Raw genomic sequence first — 22532 nt, 5'->3', positions numbered from 1 at the left:
CCTTTTTAATTCATCTACAAAACTGCAATTATGCAAAGTAAGTCTAATTTAATCCAACACCAACCTGAGATAGGACATCGTTCTTTTAAGTAAAACGTTTTTTTTTCCGTGTCTGGCAGGAGGCATTGAAAATGAACTGCTCTAAGAAAAAAAGCTTTATTTCAACAAACGCCACAGGAAAAAATTGCAAAAGTAGTCACTAACATTTCAGTATCTCCTCAGAGGAGAAAAAGAGCAGTTCGATATTCTAAAGATCGGTTCCTATAAAGATTGGAAAAAGAGGATAGTCTTCCATGATATTCGTGTTGAGTAACAGCAGAAAGAAAGGGCAAGGACAGTTCTTTAGCTTCTTAAATCATTTCTCAAAGTCTCTGCAAATCTCTTTTGGTGTGTGTATTAGTCTGAATCAGCCCTCAATGCTCATTCTTCCATTCCGGGTCCACGTGCAGCTGGAGGGCGCTCTCCTCTGTCTGAGGACCTGCGAAGAGACGGTGCAAATGAAAGCAAGAAACACGGACCAGGCTGCGTTTTGGTCACCTCTCGAGACATTTTAGTTTTAGGGGTGACCACGGCACCCACCTTCGGGATCCACGTTGATTTTCAGGGTGGACAGCCTCGACACGAGATCCTCCTCGACCTCTGCATCCTTGAAGTCAAATCCAGTGTAGGCCATCTCCTGCACGCAGTAGCTGATGAATCTGCAATGCAAAAGTCAAGTTGTAAAAAAAATAGCAGCACCTGCTTTGAGAATGGTTCATTTCGCATCTTTGTGTGGGAGACATTCAATGCATGAGTCACAGCGGGTTTAAAAAAAGCTTTTGGGAGAATCAACCCTGTCCTCTTGCTGAATGGGTCGCTGTAGATCAGGTGATTTCCTATCAAGCCGCAGGATTAGCAAATCCTCCCCCTTACTTCTGCCATGTAGGATCTTTGTTGAGAATGACCGGATTCCCCACAACTATCAACAGGGACTTGGCTCGTGTCAGGGCGACGTTGAATCTCTGTGAGAGAGAGGGAAAAAAGAAAACTATTGCGGCCCGGGGTTTGAGATCGAGAGGTGATATCCCTCCCGGCGCTTTTGTGATACTGTAACGTCATGGGACCTTCTCGCTTGACAGGAAGCCAATGTTGAACTCTTGATCCATCTTGATGTAGTTGATGCTGCTGCGGACGGTGGACACCATGATGATCTGCCTCTCTTGGCCCTGAAACTCCTCCACGGTCCCAACCTGGAAGAATTGATCAAATTGAATGAATTCTATTTAAAATGCCATAAGGAGAGATAGTCAACTAAATCTGGTGAATCGATCCTCGAGTTTTGGATTTGAAAAGACGTGATTACACCAACCTTGAGCTCCTTCAGCTCGGTCCATCTACTCAGCGCCGAGACACACTTCAGGGCCTTCCGAAATTTCTCCACCTTTTTTGGGGGGGTAAGTCGCAAGTCAAGATCAGTTCAAGTGACGGGTCTCCCCTTCGATGCAAGGAGAGGCGGCAGACGCACGGGCTCACCTGCTTCCTGTACGGGGTAATTATGGCCACGTCTTTTCCTGAGATTTTGGGGATGCCCTTCTTCCCCTGAGTTTCCAAAAGTTTGACGAGGTAGTCGACCACCACTTCGATCTCTGACACGTTGAAGAAGGAGGGGCTGTTGGCCTCCCTCTCGTCTCTCCCCATCACGCCGTGGAAGATGACTGGGAATCCCTGTGGTAGAGAGCGAGCGCGGGTTTCCACATTGACGCCATTTGAAACCCGAGACCGAGGTGGCCGAGTCACGGCCACTGACTGACAACATTCAAAATGCGTTGTTCATTCGTCATTTCGCCCGCCTGTCAATCACAGGGCCTCGTGGAGAGACATACAACCATTCTATCATTCGCACCTGCCGATTTAGCATCTTCAATCAATCTGCCCACGTTTGTGGACCGCAGAAGCAAGCTAGAGAACCTAGATTTATTCCAGGAACCTTCTCCTGAGGTGAGAGCTCCGACCACAGCGATACTGTGCCGCCCAGGTGAATGCATTTTGAGATTTCGTGGCTTCGTCTTTCGTCTCTTTCTGAGGTTATCAAGAGTTCTAACAGACCAGTCTGAGCTGTAAAGACAAATTTGTGTCAATCAAAGTATCTGGACACGTACTTTTTGAGTTTGGGTCTTTTGCTTTAAAAACTGCGACGAGGGTAAATTTGTTACGACAAAACCTGCTACTAACGCGATTCATGCCGACTTTGATTCCGATGGTCGCAGTCTTGCAAACTTCCAAAATTAAACTCAGAAAGGCTTCGTTCTTGTTGCCCTTATGGCATCGTCATAAATCAACAAGATCTCAAATGACTAGAAGAGATTTTACCAACTGACTGTGGAATAATCCAAACGCGCCTACAGAACAGTTCAAATTGAGCTTTGACATTAATCTTTTTTTTTCATCCATTCATTATCTTTACCCTTTATCCTGCACTCCTGCCTGTCATTGGGCGATACGAGAGGCGCGGTTCTCCCTGAACCAGTTGCCACCCAATCACGGCGCTTCATATAGACATACTTTACATCCATTCACCCACTCACTTGCACATCTGGGTAATTTAGTGTCTCTAGTGAACCAGCAGCATGCGTTTGGGCAGTGGGGAGGAAACTTGGAGAACCCAGAAGATTCGCTGAAACTTCAGATAGGAAGGCCTCCTGCCGGCAGTCCAACCAGGGACCTTCTCGCGGTGAGGCGAAGGAACTAACTACTGTGCCCTTTGTCATTTTTTGCCTTGCAATACTAAAGAGATTTAAGAGCAAGTTTTCCATCTCACCTTTTTGGGAAGGTATTCCCAGTTGCAGTACATCTCGCGTTCCCACTGGTCGGCAAACACCTGCAGTTCATTGTCGTAAAACAGTTCGTTTGGGATTTTCAGGATGGCATTGTGAGACCTGAGGGGGAGAGATATCAACTAGGCGGGAGCGTCAAAGACAAATGAAGGTACAAATGTGGAAAAATAAAGAAAAAACGCACCTGTAATTTCGCAGCAGTTTGGTGACGAAGCGGGAATCGAACTGGCTGGTCTCGCTGCTTTTCTGATACAGCGGGTTGAATCTCATCAGTCTCTCCAGCAGAGAAAGTCCTGGGGGAGGTGTGATTGGCGGAATTGATGGAATTGACAGGAAAAAAGGATCAGCGCTCACAGGACATCCAGATATCTTTCGATGTGTTTTTTGCCATATAAATTTTGCTCAAAATTTCCTCTTTTTTTCATCTAATTTCTTGCAATTTTTAGTTGTTATATTGTGATCACTTTTCAGTGCAGCAGTAAACTTGACTGATGCAATATTCCACTTTTTGAGCTTTGTGACAGATGTTTGGGAGAACATTTAAACTCTGCACATAAAGGCCCTCTGTCGGATTTGAGCCAGGGACTTCCTCGCTGTGAGGTGCTAACCACTGCCCTGCATATTGTCATATTTTCTTAAATTACAATGCGAGGGTTTTGGAAACTGGTGGGGGGGAAAAAAGGGAATTCATTTTTCCTTCCAGGAAGAAGATATTTAAGGATATTTTAGGGGAGGGGGTTGTTTTGAAGGTTTCTTAAGGACATACTGGAACCCTGATAGGATTCTCTGTTCTCACCGAGTCCATGCTGCAGAGCAAAAGGTGATCGAAGGATGGGTCCCAGTTGCTTTGGGTCTCCGGCCAGCACCAGCTGACCGCTCTCGGGACTGAGCAGACCTGCCAAACAACAAAAAAAAAACAGGAAAATCTGATTTGAGGTGCGTCGGGAGTATCACGCATCATGCTCTAGCTCTGGAGCCCCTTCAGCCACAGACACAAGGCGGGCCACTGTTCACACAAATTTCTCAAATTCCTCTGCCGGCCACTGGGCACCGTCTCCGGCGACCCGTGCCAATCAGGCGCCGCTCCTCCCAGCAACGGGAGGGAGGGTGTGGGGCCTTCGCAGAGATCTGCACGACAAAATCTGGGTCACGTTTCGAACAAAACCAGAGCAACCTGGTCTGTCTTTGTTTTTTTCTGTTTTTTTTTATATAAATCAGGACGTTTTATTCTGACAGCCATCTTTCGATGAGATTGATACGCACTGGATTGTGAGATTATAAAAAAAAGCTGTGGGTTAATCAATGAGGAATTGGCCCGATGTAGCCAAAATCCCCCCTGAAAGAGCTCAAAATTGCTTATTCATGTTAAGGGACAACAAAATCAGTAGGTGGGTGTCAAATGGATTCAATAAGAATGAGTTGTGCAAACTTAATTGACAGGTGTCAAGTTTTTTTTCTGTTTTTAATGCCTTTAGCCAGAATCAGAACGCAAGAGCGCAAAATGAATTTCAATCCCCTTGGAGCTGAACTTAAGGGAGGCAATCCTGTGCAGATTCTCATTAACACACACACACACACACACACACACACGTGCGCACGCAAGCAAGCCCATGTCTCAAGACATCCAGCATTTACCTGCAATGGCGATGACGCACTCTGGCTCCACCGCCTGGCCGCATTCATCTATGAACACGTGGGTAAAGTGTCCCACCGGGATGCCGCTGGAGACGAGTCTGGAGATGGAGAGACGGAGAGTCGTGTGAGAATGTCACCGTAACGTCGCACGGTCGATGTCAGACAGTCACCTGCCAGCCGTCACCATGGTGGTAACGATGACGGTGTATTGCTCTACGGTCTCCTTCTCTGGGAACACGAAGCCACCTTGTCTCTGGTCCAGATTGCAAAATTTCTGAAATGTCAAAAGTATATATAATTATCTTTATATTATATATATTTTATTTTAAAGGGATCCCCGGCTGCAAACACATTATTGTCCTATTTGATCAATATTTGTACCAGCTACAAAAAAAAAACATTAATCAAATCTTTCATCATATCTCAGTTTGTCTAAAATTGTAAAAGCTTCATTTTTTTGCCACTATTGTTGTTTACATTACAAGGCGTCACAAGGTTGGGCCTTAGCTTGGTCCTGTTCATTTTACCATAACATTTCATATGTGCAAACCCTCCCATCTGAACCTCAGAAAGCCATAAGGGAGGATAAGGATAAGTTAAATGAGCTTCAAAATGAAGACAAACAAAGACACAGAGGCAAGAGTCTGGTGTGCGCACGTCCAGTGCGTTGCTATGCTAACAGAGAGAGTGGGTCTGTAAGTAGCTCCACTTTTTGTCATTGCCTATTCACTGTATGTTCAAGATTCAATTGTCACACGTACAGTGTAGAATCGTGTTTCCCTGTACAGTGAAATTCCTAAAGTAGACTCACAGACCACTGACTACCAGGGACTTATCGTCCACTTCCTTTGTGAGAGTAAGATGCTACTCCGTCAGATGCTACTTCTGGAGTAGCTGGTTGTTGACATCCACGCGCCTCCAGCCTGTGGCGTTTCTACGAGTGGGCTTCAATCGTTTCCCGAGCGCCTTTTGTATTGTGTTTGTGAAAGAAAACTGCAGCGCGGCATTTGGTTTTATTGTCTGTTTAAAACTAGCAGCACCCATGAGCTCTTTCAACAGCGTAGCTCAGTTAAATGCATCAAATGCCTCTGGAGAGAAGCAGCAAGAACACAACCCCGGATCCTCAGGAAGCTGTGTACGTCCACAAGCAACTTTCCCCTCCTTCTCTTCTTGTCCTTTGAATAGCTGTGTAGCCTAGCATCAGTCCCTTGGTTTTCCTCGGACTGGAAATTGCACCCAAAAGCAGCACAATGTGGCATTATTATCGTATACCTATTACTATACAGCGCGAAAGTTAACACGAGCAACCTGTAAGGATCATCAACCCAGCATACATTGCGCTAATAAAACAACTGCAGCTCCTGTTATAAATTGCGAAAATATCTCTTTGCTATTTTAACAACGTATTCTAATATGAGATAAAGAGTAAAATATATTAATGCCATTAAGTCTTCCCAGGCGGGGTTCCCTCTAACAAAAACCAAGATCTTGATGAGCAAACAAAATTGTTTGCCGTCAGATCCTGATGAGCAAACAAAAGTGTCATGCATCATTCAAACATGAGTGATCGAATTTACCCGAACACTGCCACTAATCATTCCTTTCCTATCATTTCCTTTCACAAAGATTACTATAAAGCCTATAAAGTAGCACACACACACACGGCCCTCACATCTACTTTTCCAAGGCACTAAAAACCATTGCAATGTTAACCAGAAACCAATTCTGTTTAGTTTTTTTTTTTTTTAGAGAAAAGACAAGCTGACGCTCACCAGTAGCTTCGTGGGGATGGTGCTTGGGTCCCGGCTGCTGGCATACACGCGGTAGACCTTACAGGCATCGATGTGCACCATCAGTCGGTCGCACAGCAAGTCGCAGGCGCTGTTCGAAGGCGCGCAGGCCAGGATGCGGGCGGACGGTTGGGCCCTGCAGACCTAGGGGGGGGGTTCACTCAATTTAAGGATTATCGACAAAAAAAGGAATCTGTCCGCCTTGGGAATGACCTGTGGAAAGCTAGATGATTTTAAACACCGATTTAAATCTGCAGGCCCCTTAGATGTATGGTTGTACGGTATGTATGGCTAGAGCTTCTTTTCTGGCGTACCTGGCTCATGGCTTCGACGATGGTCACAGTCTTTCCGGTTCCGGGGGGCCCGAACACGAGATGAGGGGCGGGCTTTGACGACCCAGCAATGATGCGTTGCACGGCCGCATACTGCTGTGGGTTGTTCTCGAGCTGACGATTAAACATCCTGCAGGGGGGCAAGGGAGGAAAAACGACATTGTAACTAGTAATACACTAATAATGAGGAGCGATTTTCAAATTAAAATCACATTTGTGAATGTCGAATAAGAAACTTGGCTGCGGCAGCACTTCCTGGACAGGACTGACACAGGACCAGGGATCCCCTACACAAGACTTTTCCAGGACATTTTCAAACAGGCAAACATGTGGCATGAGAAGATGAGGGACATGCCAACCTCTAAAAATGTCCTTTCTGTGCTACAGATTTTCATTATCTATTATTCTATTGGTATTCTAGGATTCTACATTTATATATATATACTGTAAACATAATATTGTATTGGTTGTTATCTGTAATCAGATTACTAAAAGATTCTAATCACTCAGATTTTTTCAGTGAACTATTAAGTTCATTCAAAAAACTAGAAGAATATTCCATGACTAAAAACTCCTGTTTCATCAATGGCAATTTTATATACTATATTAATGAAACTTTGCCATACCGGAACAACTGGATTAACATACTGGGTTAACAACAACCCCAAAGAAAAGTGACTGAGGGGACTGAAGAGAACAGACAGGAGTACAGAGAGATACAGAGTGAGTTAAAAGTAGAGGTAGCAAAGGCAATACAAAGGGCACATTTTGATTTGTATGGTTGGTTGGACAGTAAGGAGGGAGAGAATGATCTATGCAGGTTGGCGAAACAGATAGATGGAAAGGATGTACAGCAGATCTGGGTGATTAAGGAGAGAGAGGGAAATGTATTGACAGATGCTAGAAGAGTGATGGGAAGATGGAAAGAGTACTTTGAAGAGCTGATGAATGAGGAAAAGGAAAGAGAGGGAAGGGTAGAAGAGGTGACTATTGTGGACCACAAAGTAGCAGAGATTAGTAAAATTGACATGAGGAAGGCATTGAAGAGGATGAATAGTGGAAAGGCAGGCGGTCCTGATGATATACCTGTGGAGGTGTGGAAGTGTCTAGGAGAGGCAGCGGTAGATTTTCTGTCTAGATTATGCAACAGGATCTTAGAGAGTAAGAAGATGCCTGAAGAATGGAGATGAAGTGTGATGGTGCCCATTTTTAAGAATAAGGAGGATGTGCAGAATTGCGGCCACTATAAAGGGAGAAAGTTGATGAGCCATATATTGAAGTTATGGGAGAGTAGTGAAAACTAGACAGAGAAGAAATCAGCATTTGTGAACAGCAGTATGGCTTCATGCCTAGAAAGAGTACTACAGATGCAGTATTTGCTGTGAGAATGCGAATAGAAGTACAAAGAAGGCCAGAGGGAGTTGCATTGTTTTTGTAGACCTATAAAAAGCATATGACGGGGTGCCAAGAAAGGAGATCTGGTACTGTATGAGGAAGTCTGGAGTAGCAGAGAAATATGTTCGAGTGGTGCAGGACATGTGTTTAGCTGTGAGACAGTGGTGAGGTGTGCTGAAGAGGTAACAGAGAAGTTCAAGGTGTAGGTGGGACTTCATCAGGGATCAGCTCTGAAGCCCTTCTTTGCAGTGGTGATGGACAGGCTGACGGATGAGGTTAGACAGGAATCTCCAAGGGCCATGATGTTTGCAGATGACATTGTGATCTGTAGTGAGAGCAGAGAACAGGTTGACGAAAATCTAGAGGGGTGGAGGGATGCTCTGGAACGGAGAGGAATGAGGGTTAGTCGCAGCAAGACAGAGTATATGTGTGTGAATGAGAGAAACCCGGGTGGAACAGTGAGGCTACAGGGAGTGGAGATCAAGAAGTTGGGGGATTTCAGGTACTTGGGGTCAACAGTCCAGAGCAGCAGAGTGTGGAAGAGGCAAAGAAACAGGTTCAAGAAGGTTGGAGTGGGTGGAGAAAAGTGTCAGGGATACTATGCGATAGAAGACCAAAGAGAAGACTTATGGACGTAGTGTGAGATATGAAGGTAGTTGGTGTGAGAAGAGGATACAGAGAATAGGGTTAGGTGGAGGTTGATTTGCTGTGGCGACCCCTGAAGGGAAATGCTGAAATACATATATATATATGTATATGTATGTGTGTGTGTTATATTATCAATAATATTATATCTATTGATAAATATAATATTGTGTGTACATATAATATTCATATTTTATAATAGATTGATATTAGTGCTAAATGAAATACAGTAAATATATATACATATATATATCTTAACCAATATTAATTATACTCCAAAATGTGCGGGATCCCTGAGTCCAGAAGCGACAGCCACAGCAGAGTTCGAATCAATATTTTCTGAAATGCAATCGGAAGATTTAACGAATCACTCGTTTACTGCTGAAAGACATTGGTCCAGGTGTCTGTTTCACACTGCGGTTTCAAAAGCAGATCGCGAGGATTGCTGTTCAAACAGCATCTTTGCAGACTGAGAAGTTCACCATTTGTGTTCAGGGACTTTCCATGCACAGATGAAAGAACGTAAACAGAAAAGCAGTGAATATACCAGATGCAGTGCTTTCGCAACCGAAAGTCCACGAGGACAACGGATGTTAGCTCATCTTAAAAGCATATTGCATTTCAAGGAAACACTCTGCAACCTCTATATGAAGGTTTGTAACAGCAAGAAAGTATATGTGCGCGAATACGAGGCTACAGGGAGTGGAGATCAAGAGTTGGAGGATTTCAGGTACTTGGGATCAACAGTCCCATCAGCAGAGTGTAGAAAAGAGGTGAAGAAACAGGTTCAAGCAGGTTGGAATGGGTGGAGAAAAGTGTCAGGGGTACTATGTGATAGAAGACTATCTAACAGAATGAAAGGAAAGGTGTACAAGACAGTGGTGAGACAAGCGATGCTGTGTGGCCTAGAAACAGTTACAATGACGAAAAGACAGGATGCAAAGTGAGAGGTTGCAGAGATGAAGATGCTAAGGTTCTCTTTGGGAGTGACCAGGATGGATACAATCAGGAATGAGTCTATCAGAGGAACAGCACATATTAAAGGTTTTGGAGAAAGTCAGAGAAGCCAGACTGAGATGGTTCGGTCATGTACAGAGGAGGGATAGTGAATATCTTGGTAAACACATACTGGAATTGGAGTATGAGGAAGATCAAGTGTTTATGGACATAGTTAGAGAGGATAAGAAGGTAGTTGGTGTGAGAGAGGAGGATACAGAGAATAGGGTTAGACAGAGACGGTTGATTCGTTGTGACGACCCCTGAAGGGAAAAGCCGAAAAGAAAAGAAGACTCTGTACCCTCTGTGCAGGGTGCTTCCTTGAGTTTGTGAATCCCAAGCAGCATACCTGAGTTTCTGCACAGGAGTGTCAGCTGCTGCCGCTGCACCAGATGGGAACAGCACGCTACCGAGCTGGTGTTTGGCCGCCAGGTCGACGGCACGGTGCTGCATTTTCAGGGGGAAGCGGTTGATAGTGAACTCCACATCAAACTTCATGTTGTTGATAAACTCTTGCAGGAGTCTGAATTGAAGAAATGTGAGTGTGATTCATCATATGAGTCAGGGTTACCATGTTTTTTTTTGTTTTCTAGGACTTTCAGGACCTTCTTTGCCCCTCCCCTATTTCTAAACCTAAACTTAACCTTCAATTCCTTTTAAGTTCCGTTGTCTTTTTAAGTCATTTTAAAGATTTCTTCCTAAAATGATTTAGTCTTTAGTCATAATATTCAAATTATTTTTTTTCAGTTTTAAGGAATTTTTTTCTAATTGCGGGGGGTTTTGCTATTTCATTATTTATCTGCTTATTTACGGAATCAAAAACACATTTTCATGAATTTTCTTATTTTTTGCTGGCCTTTTCTGCTTCTGAAGTCATCTGTAGTTTGTGTGGACATTGTTAGAAATGGTTAATTTGAAACTAATTTCTTTTCATTTTGGGTGGGGATTTCTTGCTATTTACATTTTTGCCTATATATGGAAATCAAAAACAAATCATGAATTTTACTTTTCCCTGGCAAATTCTGCTTTTGAATTTATCTACAGTTCATGTGGAAATTCTTAGAGATAGTTACTTGTGAATCTAAAACTAATGATGAGACAGGATTTTGTTATTTTCCTTTTTTTTTTTTTAACGAAAGAAATTTTTTTTTCCCCAGGTGAGTGTTCGCCGTTTTGTCCTCACCTCTTGGAGAAGCCAAGCTTCACCTTATCGAGCTCCACCCGGTGAACGTATCCCATGTAAACGGTGATGGGCTGAACAGTGTCTCCAGATTTTGACACCCTCAGGCAATCACCCCGTAGCACAGACGGACGATTCTCTGCAACCCCAGGAACCTGACGGAGAGATCACGTTCCTCGCGTCACAAGAGCCCCCTCAGTTTGAGTGCTGCTGGTGGGAATATGTACTCCAATGGACATTCTCACCTTGAGCGTTAGCAGCTTCTTGTCGCTCTGCTCTTGAGTCATGCTTTGATTATGGAGGTCGTACTTCCTGATGTCCACCTCCATCTGGATCTCCTCCAGGTGGAGCAGGAGGTGAAATCGACTGGCAAAGTTTTTCATCTTTAGGGTCTGAGGAGACGGCTGGCAGATGAGACCCCTGGACACAGCGCAGAAACAAGCATTCTGTTCCAAGACTGTTTTTTTTTTCAATTACATGCTTCTTAAGTGAAAAAGAAACAACAGCACGTGATCAAGAAGTTCTTTCTTTGCCTTGACTCACTTGACAGATTTGAGGTTCTCTCTGGCAGGTGGCGACAAGTACTCCGAGTCTTCCATCTGATGTTTGGCAAGCTCCTTCAGGTAAGTAGGGTACCTGTAGTCTCCCAACTTGGTGTTTGGTTTTTGACCCTTCAAAACAGAACTCCAGGGAAGAAGAGAAAAATGTTGTGTCAGTGTTTACTCGACCCCCCAAGGGTGCACCTGGGCAAATGTCAGCAAGAGAAGGTGAGAATGAGCTTAAGGAATTGAAACGGAGATGGGAAACAAGTCTATTTCCTGGAGTTCACTGTTTGTCTATTGTATAAAAGGTCAGAATCAATGAGTGATTGATTAGGGAATGACAATTATAGGATTATTTTGTTTTCTGATCAATTTTAGGAGAGGTCACCCATCACTTACATGGTAAAAGATTGATTTTCATTACCACAAAAGGCGACAGTGGAGCACACAGATCGACTCCTTCATAAAATTTAACTTAAATGCTGTGGACTGATATGAAGTTCCAACATTAAACTACACTCAACAGAAAATCAGAGATGGGCACGTAGAAAAAAAAAAAAGTGAAAAACAGGATTTTAGATAAAGTAGAAAAAAAAAACTTCAGTTGCAACAATATGATTTGGAAACCTTATTAAAATTAAAGTGAAGATTTCAATAAATAATATCCAAATACAGAGCATTTTCGATCCGCTCCGATTATCGACATTTGCAGGAGAAAATCAAAACCGGTATTGATTAGAAATCTGACTATGGAGGAACTAGAAGAGGCATTTCATCATGTGAACAGCCTGTGCCGGAAGCCTACTAATAGAAATATAAAAATAATTCTCAGTTCCTTTTAAACCAGCTCAATCGGCCACAGGAATAGGTTTATCACACTTTGGTGTCACGCGACAACAAAATATGCAAAGCCGGATACCAGAACAGGACGCCAGGGACCACTTTTTGTCATTAAGATGCAGAAAAGGCTTGACAGGCATGATCAGATACCTTTCTGAAACTTTTACAAGATTCAGTTTAGAGAAAAATAACAGTAAAGGCTGTTGCCAGGTTCTTGCTCATGGGGGTATTTTCGGTTTCTGTTTACCATCTTAAAGATAGTAGTCCAGACCTGCTCCACATGGAAAGTGTCAGGCGACAACTCTGTTGTGATTTATTGCCATGTAAATAAAATCTGACGTGACTTTAAAGGAGTAAAAAATTATAGCAGTGACAGGGAAAGCTGCAAGCCAAACAGCTTGTTGGCCATGGCTGTTTAAGAGAAATGGAATGCACCATCCATTTCAATCGTTGGTCGAATTAACATTACAAGAATGTCCAACTTGTTGATGGTTTATATCTTTTTCAAATCAACTGTGTTCCATCTTTCCGCCACCTTTTTGTCTGCGGAGGAAAAATTGTATCATTCATATGGAACAATAAACAGCCAAGGCTAAGTCTTCCTATTTTGCTACTGGTTTGACCAATTTAGCAGAGCTGCGAGGTAGTTTATTTGTAAAGGGGACTCATTGAATAATCCTATAATATTGTATCTTAATTCAGCACAAGCTTAAATTATGTAAAAATGTTCAAATGCTTCTCCTTTTTTAAGCTACATTTCTCACCTGGCATGGGATTTAAAGGTTAAAGGGGATTTAGTAAAATTTAACAAAATGTAAAATGATAATGGCACTCAGGTCTTCTGAACAATAAGAAATATATAACCTGCCTGGATGAACATCAACACATCTTCATTAAATAAACAAATAATATTGTATCTTAATTCAGCACAAGCCAAAAATACTTAAAACTGTTCAAAATCTTTTTTGCCTTTTTGAAATGAATCTCTTAAGCTAGCACATTTCTCACCTATTTGAGAAAATCGTGATATCAAACCAGGAAATAGCTGGCAGGGGATTTAAAGGCAGGAGGCAAAAGGGGAACAAGGAAAATAAAAAAAAAATCTAAAATGATAATTGCACCCTGAGATCTTTTGAACAATAAGTTAAATATACAATATGCCTGGTAAATGTTTACAAAAAATAATTAAACAAAAGGCTTCCTATTAAAGTTTTATGATGTAGGCTTTCTTCCATTCATCTGCATGGGGCCTCCAAACAGAAATCTCTGCAGAGGAATGGGAGAAGGTGTCTCTTAACCCAACATGTTCTGCGTGTTACAGCACAAATGATTATTTAGTACATACATGACTTCTGTAAAACTACAGACCTTTAATACCAACATCCCTGATGTTTTAAAATAGGCACCTTGTTTCATTCCCCGCATAGCTGTGAGAAACTTCAGCTTTTCTGGAAAGAGACCCGAGTTAAAATATGTTTTGAGTGTCCTTCCTTAAATACTTATCTGTATAGTCACATTAATTATATCTGATAAAATGTGTTTGTTGCATTGAATGTGACACTTTAGTGGGGCAGAACTGCAAAAGCGTGATAGTGGTTTTGCAAGGGAATGACCAATTTGGGGATGAGAATAGCAAAGGAACATGGGAGCAGTTTGTGCCAGGAAGAGCCTGGTAGAGATCAGACCAAGATGTCAAAGGGTGCAGCTCCGAGAAGAGATAGGTCTGAGGCCATAAATTAAGAGTGAGTTAAACGATGAAGACAGGAGCAAATGGGACCGGGGTCATAGGTTGAGACGTGCTTGAGCTTTTTGGAGACAGGACGCGATCTATGATCAAACTATGTTCTAATGGAGGAGTGTCCAAACTTTTCAGTCTGCAACCCCCCCGGACACTGAAAAGACTAGTGACTCCCACTAGTCCCGGATAACATAATAAACCAGACAACCATAATTTTACATGTCATTACAAAGCAATAACCATAAACTGCAGCACTGCGTAAAAATGTCAACAGTGTTCTGGTGCAAATTTATATTTTGGCAATTGCTGTTTTATCCTCCATGTTCTTTCATGTATCTATCAGTGCCCAGACAGTTTTTGTATAGTTATATAGAGCCCAAATGGCATAAGTACATCCAACGCTGCCCTGGATAGCTGTGGATAATCTATCTACTGAAATCCAGAACTCAGCAAGCATCTGACTGAAAGGCTCTATCAGGTGTGGTCATCTGACTGTTCATCCAGTGCGTCCACCATGGCACTGACATTAATCTGTCATAATCACCTCAGGACTCTGAAAATCATCTCGCACCAACCTCCAGGGCGGTTGGGACTCCCAATGGGGATCCCTGCTCTAACAGATGGCCCAACATGGGAGAGCCATCACTTTAGAAAAGGACTCCACAGTCCACCAACACCTTAAGGACAAGGGCCACTTCTTTGGAGAAAGCGATGCCTGGATTCTGGCCAGAGAAGATAGATGGTTCAAGAGAGGCGTCAAACACGCCATCTTTGTCAAAACAGAAAAAACGCCTGAGGGGATTTCTTAAGCAGAACCCTTCACCCACATACAATGCCGTACTGGAATCCATCCCGGGACAGATCAACTCACACACATCAGGTCTTTCTGAGCCCTCCAAACCAGCCAGGAAGATCCACCACCCAAACTCTACTGCCTGAGCCGCGGTCCCTGCGATCTAACAGGGTTTCTTTCCTGTTTTCACAAGATCTGAAATTTTAGCTGTACCAACTCAAATTTTAACTCAGGTAAGTCCCCTGGAGTTGTACCTTTATTCCCCCAAAGGAGACCAAAATTAACACAATAACCCTATTCAACCTAGTTGAACCCAAGCCATCGCAACTTGGACTAACCTCCAACCGCAACTCAGACCAAAACTCGTGATTTTAGGGAAGAAATTCAACTCCAGTTGCTATGGAGACTTTGACATGGATTAACCATGACCTGGATGACTGAGAACCTCCAGTCTGAGAACCTCCATAAACAAACTATGCTCTCCAACAGTGTTTCCCAACCAGTGTGCCCTGAGACGTCATCAGGAGTGCCGTGGAAAAATGCCCACTTACCCCTGATTGGTCCAAAAATTATTTATTCAATGCAAATAATGTGTAAGTATCCAGTGACAGGCAGAACAATTAAACGCTTGTCCACTAGATGGCAACAGGCTGTGAATTAACCTGTTTATCTACCTGCTGCTGCTCATACAGCTGCAGGTAGATACACCTGGCTGACTGTTGCTAAGGAGTTCCCCATACTGGCAAATAGAGCTATTGTCATTCCATTGTCATCCGGTCTATTTTTATCCTGTCATTGTTATCTGTTCCTATCAGTTATTATCTCCGTCGTTTTAATTGTCTCTTCTATCTATATTTATATTCATTTTTGAAATTGTTGTTCCACTGCTGAGACAAACAAATTTCTCCTATGGGGATCAATAAAGTATTACCTTCTCTTATCTTATCTTGTTATCTCTCCTCAGTAACTGCACGAATATCAGCTGTGTTCAACCAAACAGGGCCAGACTTCACTGTGTGAATAAATTGAGACTAGTTTCATTCTATTTCATTAAAAATGTTTTTGACATATTTATTTGGTGGTGTGCCGTGATTTTTCTGATGTAAAATTTGTATCGTGGCTCCAAAAAGGTTGTGAAACACTGCTCTACAATACCAAGTCAGAGTTTACAATGGTAGATGCAGCAAACTGACATTATGAGGACAAAAAATACCACTATATACTCTTATCTGGGGCGCAAATAATTTTTTTTTAAATAGGATGACAATCCAGACTGCTTACTAGTCAGGGGGCACTCCATCCACCACCACGGTGTCCACGGGTTTGTATGTGACCAACTGATAAGGTTTGTAGGGAGCCATGGGCTCCAGCTCCGCAGCCAGCTGGGTTCTGGCGATGGCTTTTATTTCCCTCACAATGCAGAAAGGCACAGATTCCGGCAGGTCCAGGCAGAACTCGAAGTAAAGCGTGGCGGGGAAGTAACCATAGTGCTTCGGCTTAAATCGGACCAACACCTGGTAACTCTCGCCTGGTGAGAGGGAAAAAAGCAGAAAACTTAAGAGGACGCTTCAGTTGCCATCAGTAGCCTTTTAGATAAGAGGCTCCGAGACGCCCGACATTCTCACCGGGACAGAGGAACAGAGGGCAGGCTCTGGTCAGTCTTCGTTCATCCTCCAGGGTGAAGCAGCGTAACTTGTGCAAGGCAGTATAATGGGTGAAGTGGATGCAGTTGGTGCCCTGGTTTGTGATGTGAAAAGTGACCAGGAAACTCTCTTTCAGTTGCTCCGCGATCAACTGCACTCTGCCTTCGCTTGCCTCCGGGTCGGAGGTGATCACGATGCCACCCTTGTCGGCCGTCAACTCTTTCCTGCGTGGGGGGAAGGGGTCAGGTTCTACTGCGTGAAACATTTGATCGAAATGCGAGAAAAAAAAACTGCAAACATACTTGTTCACCCGTAACTTGTTCAGGACTTGTGCGGCCAGCACTTTCCTTGAATTCATCGCAGGCGGGGAGGTGATAGGGGAGGGCTGAGGGGTGTCCATCGTCCCGATTCCTGTGGGGCTCTGCGACCGAGGCGCCCGGGACCGCCGCCATTGGTTACAGTACACCCGAAACTGCAGGCAGGAAGAGAATTAAGTTTTCTTGCAGAGGCATCAAAAAAAAAACATAGAAGTTTAAAAAACAACAGTTCCTGCAGATGTCAACACTATGTGAAACAGCATCACCGGTGTTTGGTGAGACCAGCGATGCTGTCTGGTTTAGACAGCAGTGTCGAGGAAAAGACAGGAACCAAAGCTAGAGGCAGCAGAGACGAAGATGTTGAGGTTATCCGTGAGAGTGACGGGGATAGATAGGATCAGGAATGAGTCCCATCAAAGGGACAGCGCATGTTGGATGTTTTGGCGATAAAGTCAGACTAATATGTTTTGGACATACAGGAGGGACAGTGAATATGAGTAGAAAAATAGTGAGACAGGAACTGCCAGACAGGAAGCCTAGAGGAAGATCTGGTATTTCAATCCCAACTTCTCCTGTCTGCATGTCGAAGTGTCCTTGAGCAAAACACTAAATCCCCCAGTCGCTCCCGATTGGGCAGTCACTGTGTGTGCAAGAATGGATGAATGCAATCCAATGTAAAGCACTTTGGAGCTGCAAGAAGATTCAAGCACTAAAAAAGATGGGACCATTTACCATGCACAATCATTGCCTGAAAATCACACATCTGTGTCCATATGTTTTGCAAGCAAAAATAAATGTGTCCAGTTTAATGTACTTCTTGTTGTTTTATCCAAAATTATAGCGCATGTGGGGATGAGGAAGCACAGCTGATCCTTGAAACCATTACCAAACCAAACCAGAGTGGCAGGTGTTCATTCCTTTGTGCTGCAACATGAAAAATCAAACCAAAATGATATTTCTGACACACCCACATGGTCATGCAATTAATCATTCAACGGCTGACTTACTCTTTTCTTTCGTCTTCGATTATGTTTCGCAGCCGTTGGCATCCGGAAAGTTAAAGATATCGCCCCCCCATCAAGATGTTCCCTCTTACAAACTCCCCCATGCTCTGAAAGTCCCTGACAATCTTGTGACATCTCAGCTTGCCCTTTCACAGCCACCCACTCTCCCCTTGAATGTAGCGAAGGCCCCTTCTTTTGTGACATCACAACACACCCCAGCTTTTCAGCTTCCCCTGTAAAAACATTACAGACTCCTTGTTGGACCACAGCCCTCCCTGTCGTGACAATGCAAAGTCCTGTTTCAAAGTGCACCCAAACCACACAGAACACTGCTGTGCCAGTCATTTAAATTAAGACAGCACACAGGATGTTGATTTTTTTCAGCCCTGATTGACTTAGTGGCGAAAAGGGAACTGAGATTAAAGATGACACTGATGGAAGGACAAACACAGGGACTTGACAGACAAGTTCGACACCGAAAAATGTCTCTCCGGGGAAGCAGTCGTCCAACTCTGTGGACTATCAATGCAGTGAAAACCTCATCAGAAAAAGATCCATCAAGGGCTATAAATGTAACACGGCGGGATTTATTCTGGACCCAATTTGCGGCACGACTCAAACGAAACTTATTCAATCAGCAAAAAGCAAAAATACAAGAGAAAGAAACAAGAAAGATTAAGTTAATACTCCATGCACCTGCAGAAGTATAAAAATAACAAGCAGAGGGCAGAGTCCAGAAATAAGGAAAACACGAGGGGGAAAATAATGAAAAGCTGATACACGGCACTGAGATGATCTGGGCAACGGATGAGTCTTTATGCTTGGTGATTGGCTTCAGGTGAGTGCAGGTAGAGAGCAGATGTTTGGAGTGAGGGAGGACAGAAAAGTCCATTAAACAGTAAACGCTCTCCACTTCTATGACTCTTCCATCACTTCCAAGCACTTTACATATCAATGCACTGACAGTGGCACAGTGTAAGGTGCTGACCAGACTAGAGGGAACAACTGCACGAGGCTCTGTGTCTTGCCCATGGGCACTTTGGCATGCCGAAAGAGGGAAATTGGGGGGACTCATGTTCTACCAACCGGCGCCCCAGGAGGACACAACAGTATCCAAAGCTCAAACTCCAAATGGGAAAAAAAATTGGCTGATTATCAGGCTGCGTGCAGGCATGACAATTCAGGAAGTGCAGCAGCAGATGTTACTAAAAAATAGAATAAGAAATAAACGAGAAGTTGGTGGCTACAGCAAACCACAAAGAGGATGATTCAGTGACAAGATCCATCTGTCTCATTTCATGCATTTTGATGTTACATAAATAATCCATACAACTATTGTAACTATGGATGATCAAAACATGTATATATTTTTTTGTGCCTTACCTGTGGTTTGCCCTTTAAGTAGATTTGCCCCCGTCTTATGTGAGCTTTGTTGAATTTAATTAGTGCATATATAACATTGGAGAAGGAGGGGTCTTTGATTCCTCGTCTGTGTGACAGATAACAGAGGGGGGGCAACATTATATGGACCGGCGTAGGCCCGACAGCAGCAGGACACACACACACACACACACACACACACACACACACACACACACACACACACACAAACACACACACACACACACACACACACACACACACACACACACACACACACACACACACACACACACAGCGACATCGACCTCTTCTGCAGCCCTGCAGCCTACCTGCCCTTAAATTCAGAGTTGTAGATCTCTCGAAGTTCGTCTTTGCTGATGTTGGATATTCTGTCTCCCAGGTATTCCAGAAAGTCCAGTCCTGTGTCGAGCGTCCGGAGAAGAGACGGCATGTTGCTCGCCTGTCGGTGAACAGAAAGTCAGGAAGTAGTCGGGCGGCCGGAGGCATCTACCGGGAAGTTCCTGTATCACAATAATATTACGTTGGCAAAGGAGGGCATGGGCATGTTACGTATTTCGCGTGATTTTGGCGGATGTCCGCGGCGTATGAACGCTAGGATATCACCGTAGATCTACCAACTATTCGATGGGTTTAACCCGCTGGAATTATCGTTTATAGATCTATAATTACGCAGTTTAGCGCGAAGCATAAGCTAGCCGACGCCAGCGGACGGGAACCAGTTAGAGACCGTCTACAAATGTTAAGTACCCATGAGGCGAACAAAAATAACAAAACTCGCCGAAACAGATCACATTTAACAACCATAAACGTCAGAATTACGTGGCGCTTCTGATAGAAAATTAATTTGAATATAACATAAGACGAGAAGGAACGTTAGCCCCGCTGTCATTGACGACAAGTTCAACTACGAAATGTGAATAAGCGACACTCCCTGGGATGCATTCACCAGACAAGTTCCAGCAGTGTGTGGACTATCTTAATATGGTCATGTCGTTTACCAAAAGTGATAATAGGATTATGGAAAAGACTCCACTTACAAATTATTGATTAAGTAAAAATATTTTATTTTAAAAAAGGTAAAGAAACGGGTTCAAGCAGGTTGGAAAGGGTGGAGAAAAGAGTTAGGGGGATCTATGCAATAGAAGACTATCAGCTAGAATGAAAGCAAAGGTGTACAAGACAGTGGTGAGACCAGCGATGCTGTAAGGCCTAAAAACAGTTACAGTGACGAAAAGACAGGAGGCAAAGCCGAAGGTTGCAGAGTTGACGATGCTAAGGTTCTCTTTGGGAGTGACCAGGATGGATACAATTGGGAATGAGTCAATCAGAAGAACAGCACATGATGTCTGTTTTTGTGGTCACTGCCACAGGACCGGATTTTCTTGCCCCGGTGTTTTCAACTGTCATTCCTAGAAAAAAAAACATCACAGCGGTCTGGAACTGGTCAAGCAATGAATGGTTTATTAAAAAGTGAGAAATGCACTTACGAGATCTCCTGGACCAGAATGAATGTCACCCCAAAGGGATCGGTCACCCTCTCTGGACATCCCGCTGGGGTGCATCCAGCTGAATGTGCAGGTGTGGAGGCGCTCACATTTTATACCACCGCCTTAACGGTCAGGTTTACTTCCTGATAAGGACTTGTTTTACATACTCTTGGAAGTGAGCAACTTGGGGAGGCGGGCTGTGCCTTGGACTGTGTCACAGGGTGCATGATTGATTACGCGCGGGGAGTGTCAGTAGAAAAAATACCGTTGGCTTGCCTTTGTCGTCACGTGATGCGTTCCTGAATTTTAACAGTTTTTGCAAGTACACTTGGTAACACAGGAATGTTGGTTTAAGGGAGGAGATTTTGCCCATCCCTCTCTTGATGTGAGAATCCTCAAATCACATGAAAATATAAAACTTAGTGGGTGGAGCGAAAACCCTGCTGTCTTTGTTACATGTTTGCATTTGATCAATGGTGCAGGGAAATTCTTCAGCCGGCCCCCTGGCCTGGGCGGCCATTACATGAGATGAGACATATACAATGAGAAAAACATAATGCATAGTTGCAAAGAGGCGGTTCGAGTGGCTGTGGTTTTTTTTTGTTTTATTTTTGATCATGGCTTGGGATTGTAACAGAGAGAAGGTCAGAGAAGCCAGACTGAGATGGCTTGGTCATGTGCAGAGGAAGGATTGTGAATGTATGAGTGGACGGATGCTGGAATTGGAGCGGCAGGAGGTCTTGAGGAAGACCAAGGAGATTTACGGCCATAGTGAGAGGATATAAAGGTAGTTGGTGTGAGAGAGGATACAGAGAATAGGTTAGATGGAGAATGTTGATTTGCTGTGGTGACCTCTGAAGGGAAAAACTGACAGGAGAAGATCAACCAGGCACCAGTGTGTGCCCAGAGATCATTGAGTCAATGTAAGATGTCACTCCTGATCTATATATCTCACAAAGTTATATAGATATTTTGTGAAATTATCTCCAGACAGCTGGTTTGAGTTAAAAAGTACATCTGAGTTGACTAAGAAGCCCTCAACCTAAACATTTCAAACATAGGCATTTGTAAACCGAACGTGAAGGAGTCCAGAATCTTCTTAATATTACCCCCACCCCCCATGAAGAGTCTCAAATGAAAGAAAAGAACATCACAGTAATACCTGCACTTGGATCAGAATGATAATTCCTCTCACACATGCGTGCGACAGCACAACCTTAGCAATCTCACAAATATGTGGAATGTGAGAGAAAGACAGACTGAGACTGACAGACCTTAAACTATCCAGGAAATAATATGGACAGGAAACTTCTCTCATGGGTCCTCCACCTTAGGTAACCACAAATAGCACTCCAAACCAATTGAAAACAGGATTCTTTAAATGTTCTAGTGGTCAACATAAGCAAATACACCAGGGAACCTCAGGAGTAAAATATAAACAATGTTTTCTACCCACAGTCCAAAAAAATCATGAAGGATAATTGGAAAAAATTGCCCAGATGTTTAAATGAAAGTGAGTGATTGTTTGTCTTTATATGTGGCCCTGGGACTGACTGGCGAATGGTCCAGGGTGAAACCTCACCCGGGACTAGGATATTTCATTTTCACAATGTCCTTATTGAGAGTCCTCAGAATGTTTAACTGCTCACAAGGTGGTCTCTACATTATTCTAGGAAGACAGCAAACAAGCAGTGTCTTGAAAAATATCAGGTGCAATCATAGTGAAAATTACAAATTCATATTTTAACATAAAGCACTATATACCCAGCTATTATTCATTTTCATATTACCCCCTTAAATCACAGCATTTAAATAAATGACAATTTTTGAAATAAATGTTGATATTGTAATGAGAGCAATTATTTAAAATTAATATTTCTCCATGTAATGGAAAATTTAGGTATCTATGTAATGGGCAAATTTAATGTGTCTATGACTTCTCGTGCAGGATGTTTTTGCTCTCTCTGTTGCCAGCTTC

At 43.3% G+C, this 22532-nt stretch overlaps 1 protein-coding gene across 1 annotated transcript; it reads right to left on the bottom strand.

Annotated features, from left to right (window-relative positions):
• Positions 1 to 142: 142 nt before the first annotated feature.
• Positions 143 to 19738, bottom strand: mov10a (Mov10 RNA helicase a). The gene is made up of 22 exons (XM_086149836.1): positions 19376 to 19738; positions 19047 to 19152; positions 16645 to 16814; positions 16325 to 16566; positions 15981 to 16227; positions 11330 to 11470; positions 11032 to 11206; positions 10790 to 10941; positions 9956 to 10129; positions 6553 to 6700; positions 6221 to 6382; positions 4619 to 4722; positions 4449 to 4546; positions 3610 to 3708; positions 2998 to 3106; positions 2798 to 2915; positions 1513 to 1704; positions 1349 to 1420; positions 1104 to 1229; positions 913 to 1001; positions 580 to 698; positions 143 to 478 (listed from the first exon to the last, which is right to left on the bottom strand). Exons 1-22 carry the CDS (start codon positions 19495 to 19497, stop codon positions 414 to 416), a joined length of 3030 nt encoding a protein of 1009 aa, XP_086005962.1. The 5' UTR covers positions 19498 to 19738; the 3' UTR covers positions 143 to 413.
• Positions 19739 to 22532: the final 2794 nt, after the last annotated feature.

The sequence above is a fragment of the Fistularia commersonii genome, chromosome 7 (assembly GCF_037954325.1).
Source record: "Fistularia commersonii isolate RoL2024-O1a breed Wild chromosome 7, RoL_Fcom_v1.0, whole genome shotgun sequence".
Classification (NCBI taxonomy): Eukaryota; Metazoa; Chordata; class Actinopteri; order Syngnathiformes; family Fistulariidae; genus Fistularia; species Fistularia commersonii.
The sequence above is the reverse complement of the archived record's forward strand: the minus strand, read 5'-3'. Positions and strand labels throughout refer to the sequence as shown.

Bases quoted from the DNA above. Each gene is read 5' to 3' on its own strand.
- mov10a (XM_086149836.1), bottom strand. From the start codon at position 19,497: ATGCCGTCTCTTCTCCGGACGCTCGACACAGGACTGGACTTTCTGGAA. The intron at 11,471-15,980 runs GTAAGCAGTCTG...TCTTCCCTGGAG, and splicing joins GATGGAGTGCCCCCTGACTA to TTCTGTTTTGAAGGGTCAAA. The intron at 1,230-1,348 runs GTTGGTGTAATC...CAATTCTTCCAG, and splicing joins CCGAGCTGAAGGAGCTCAAG to GTTGGGACCGTGGAGGAGTT.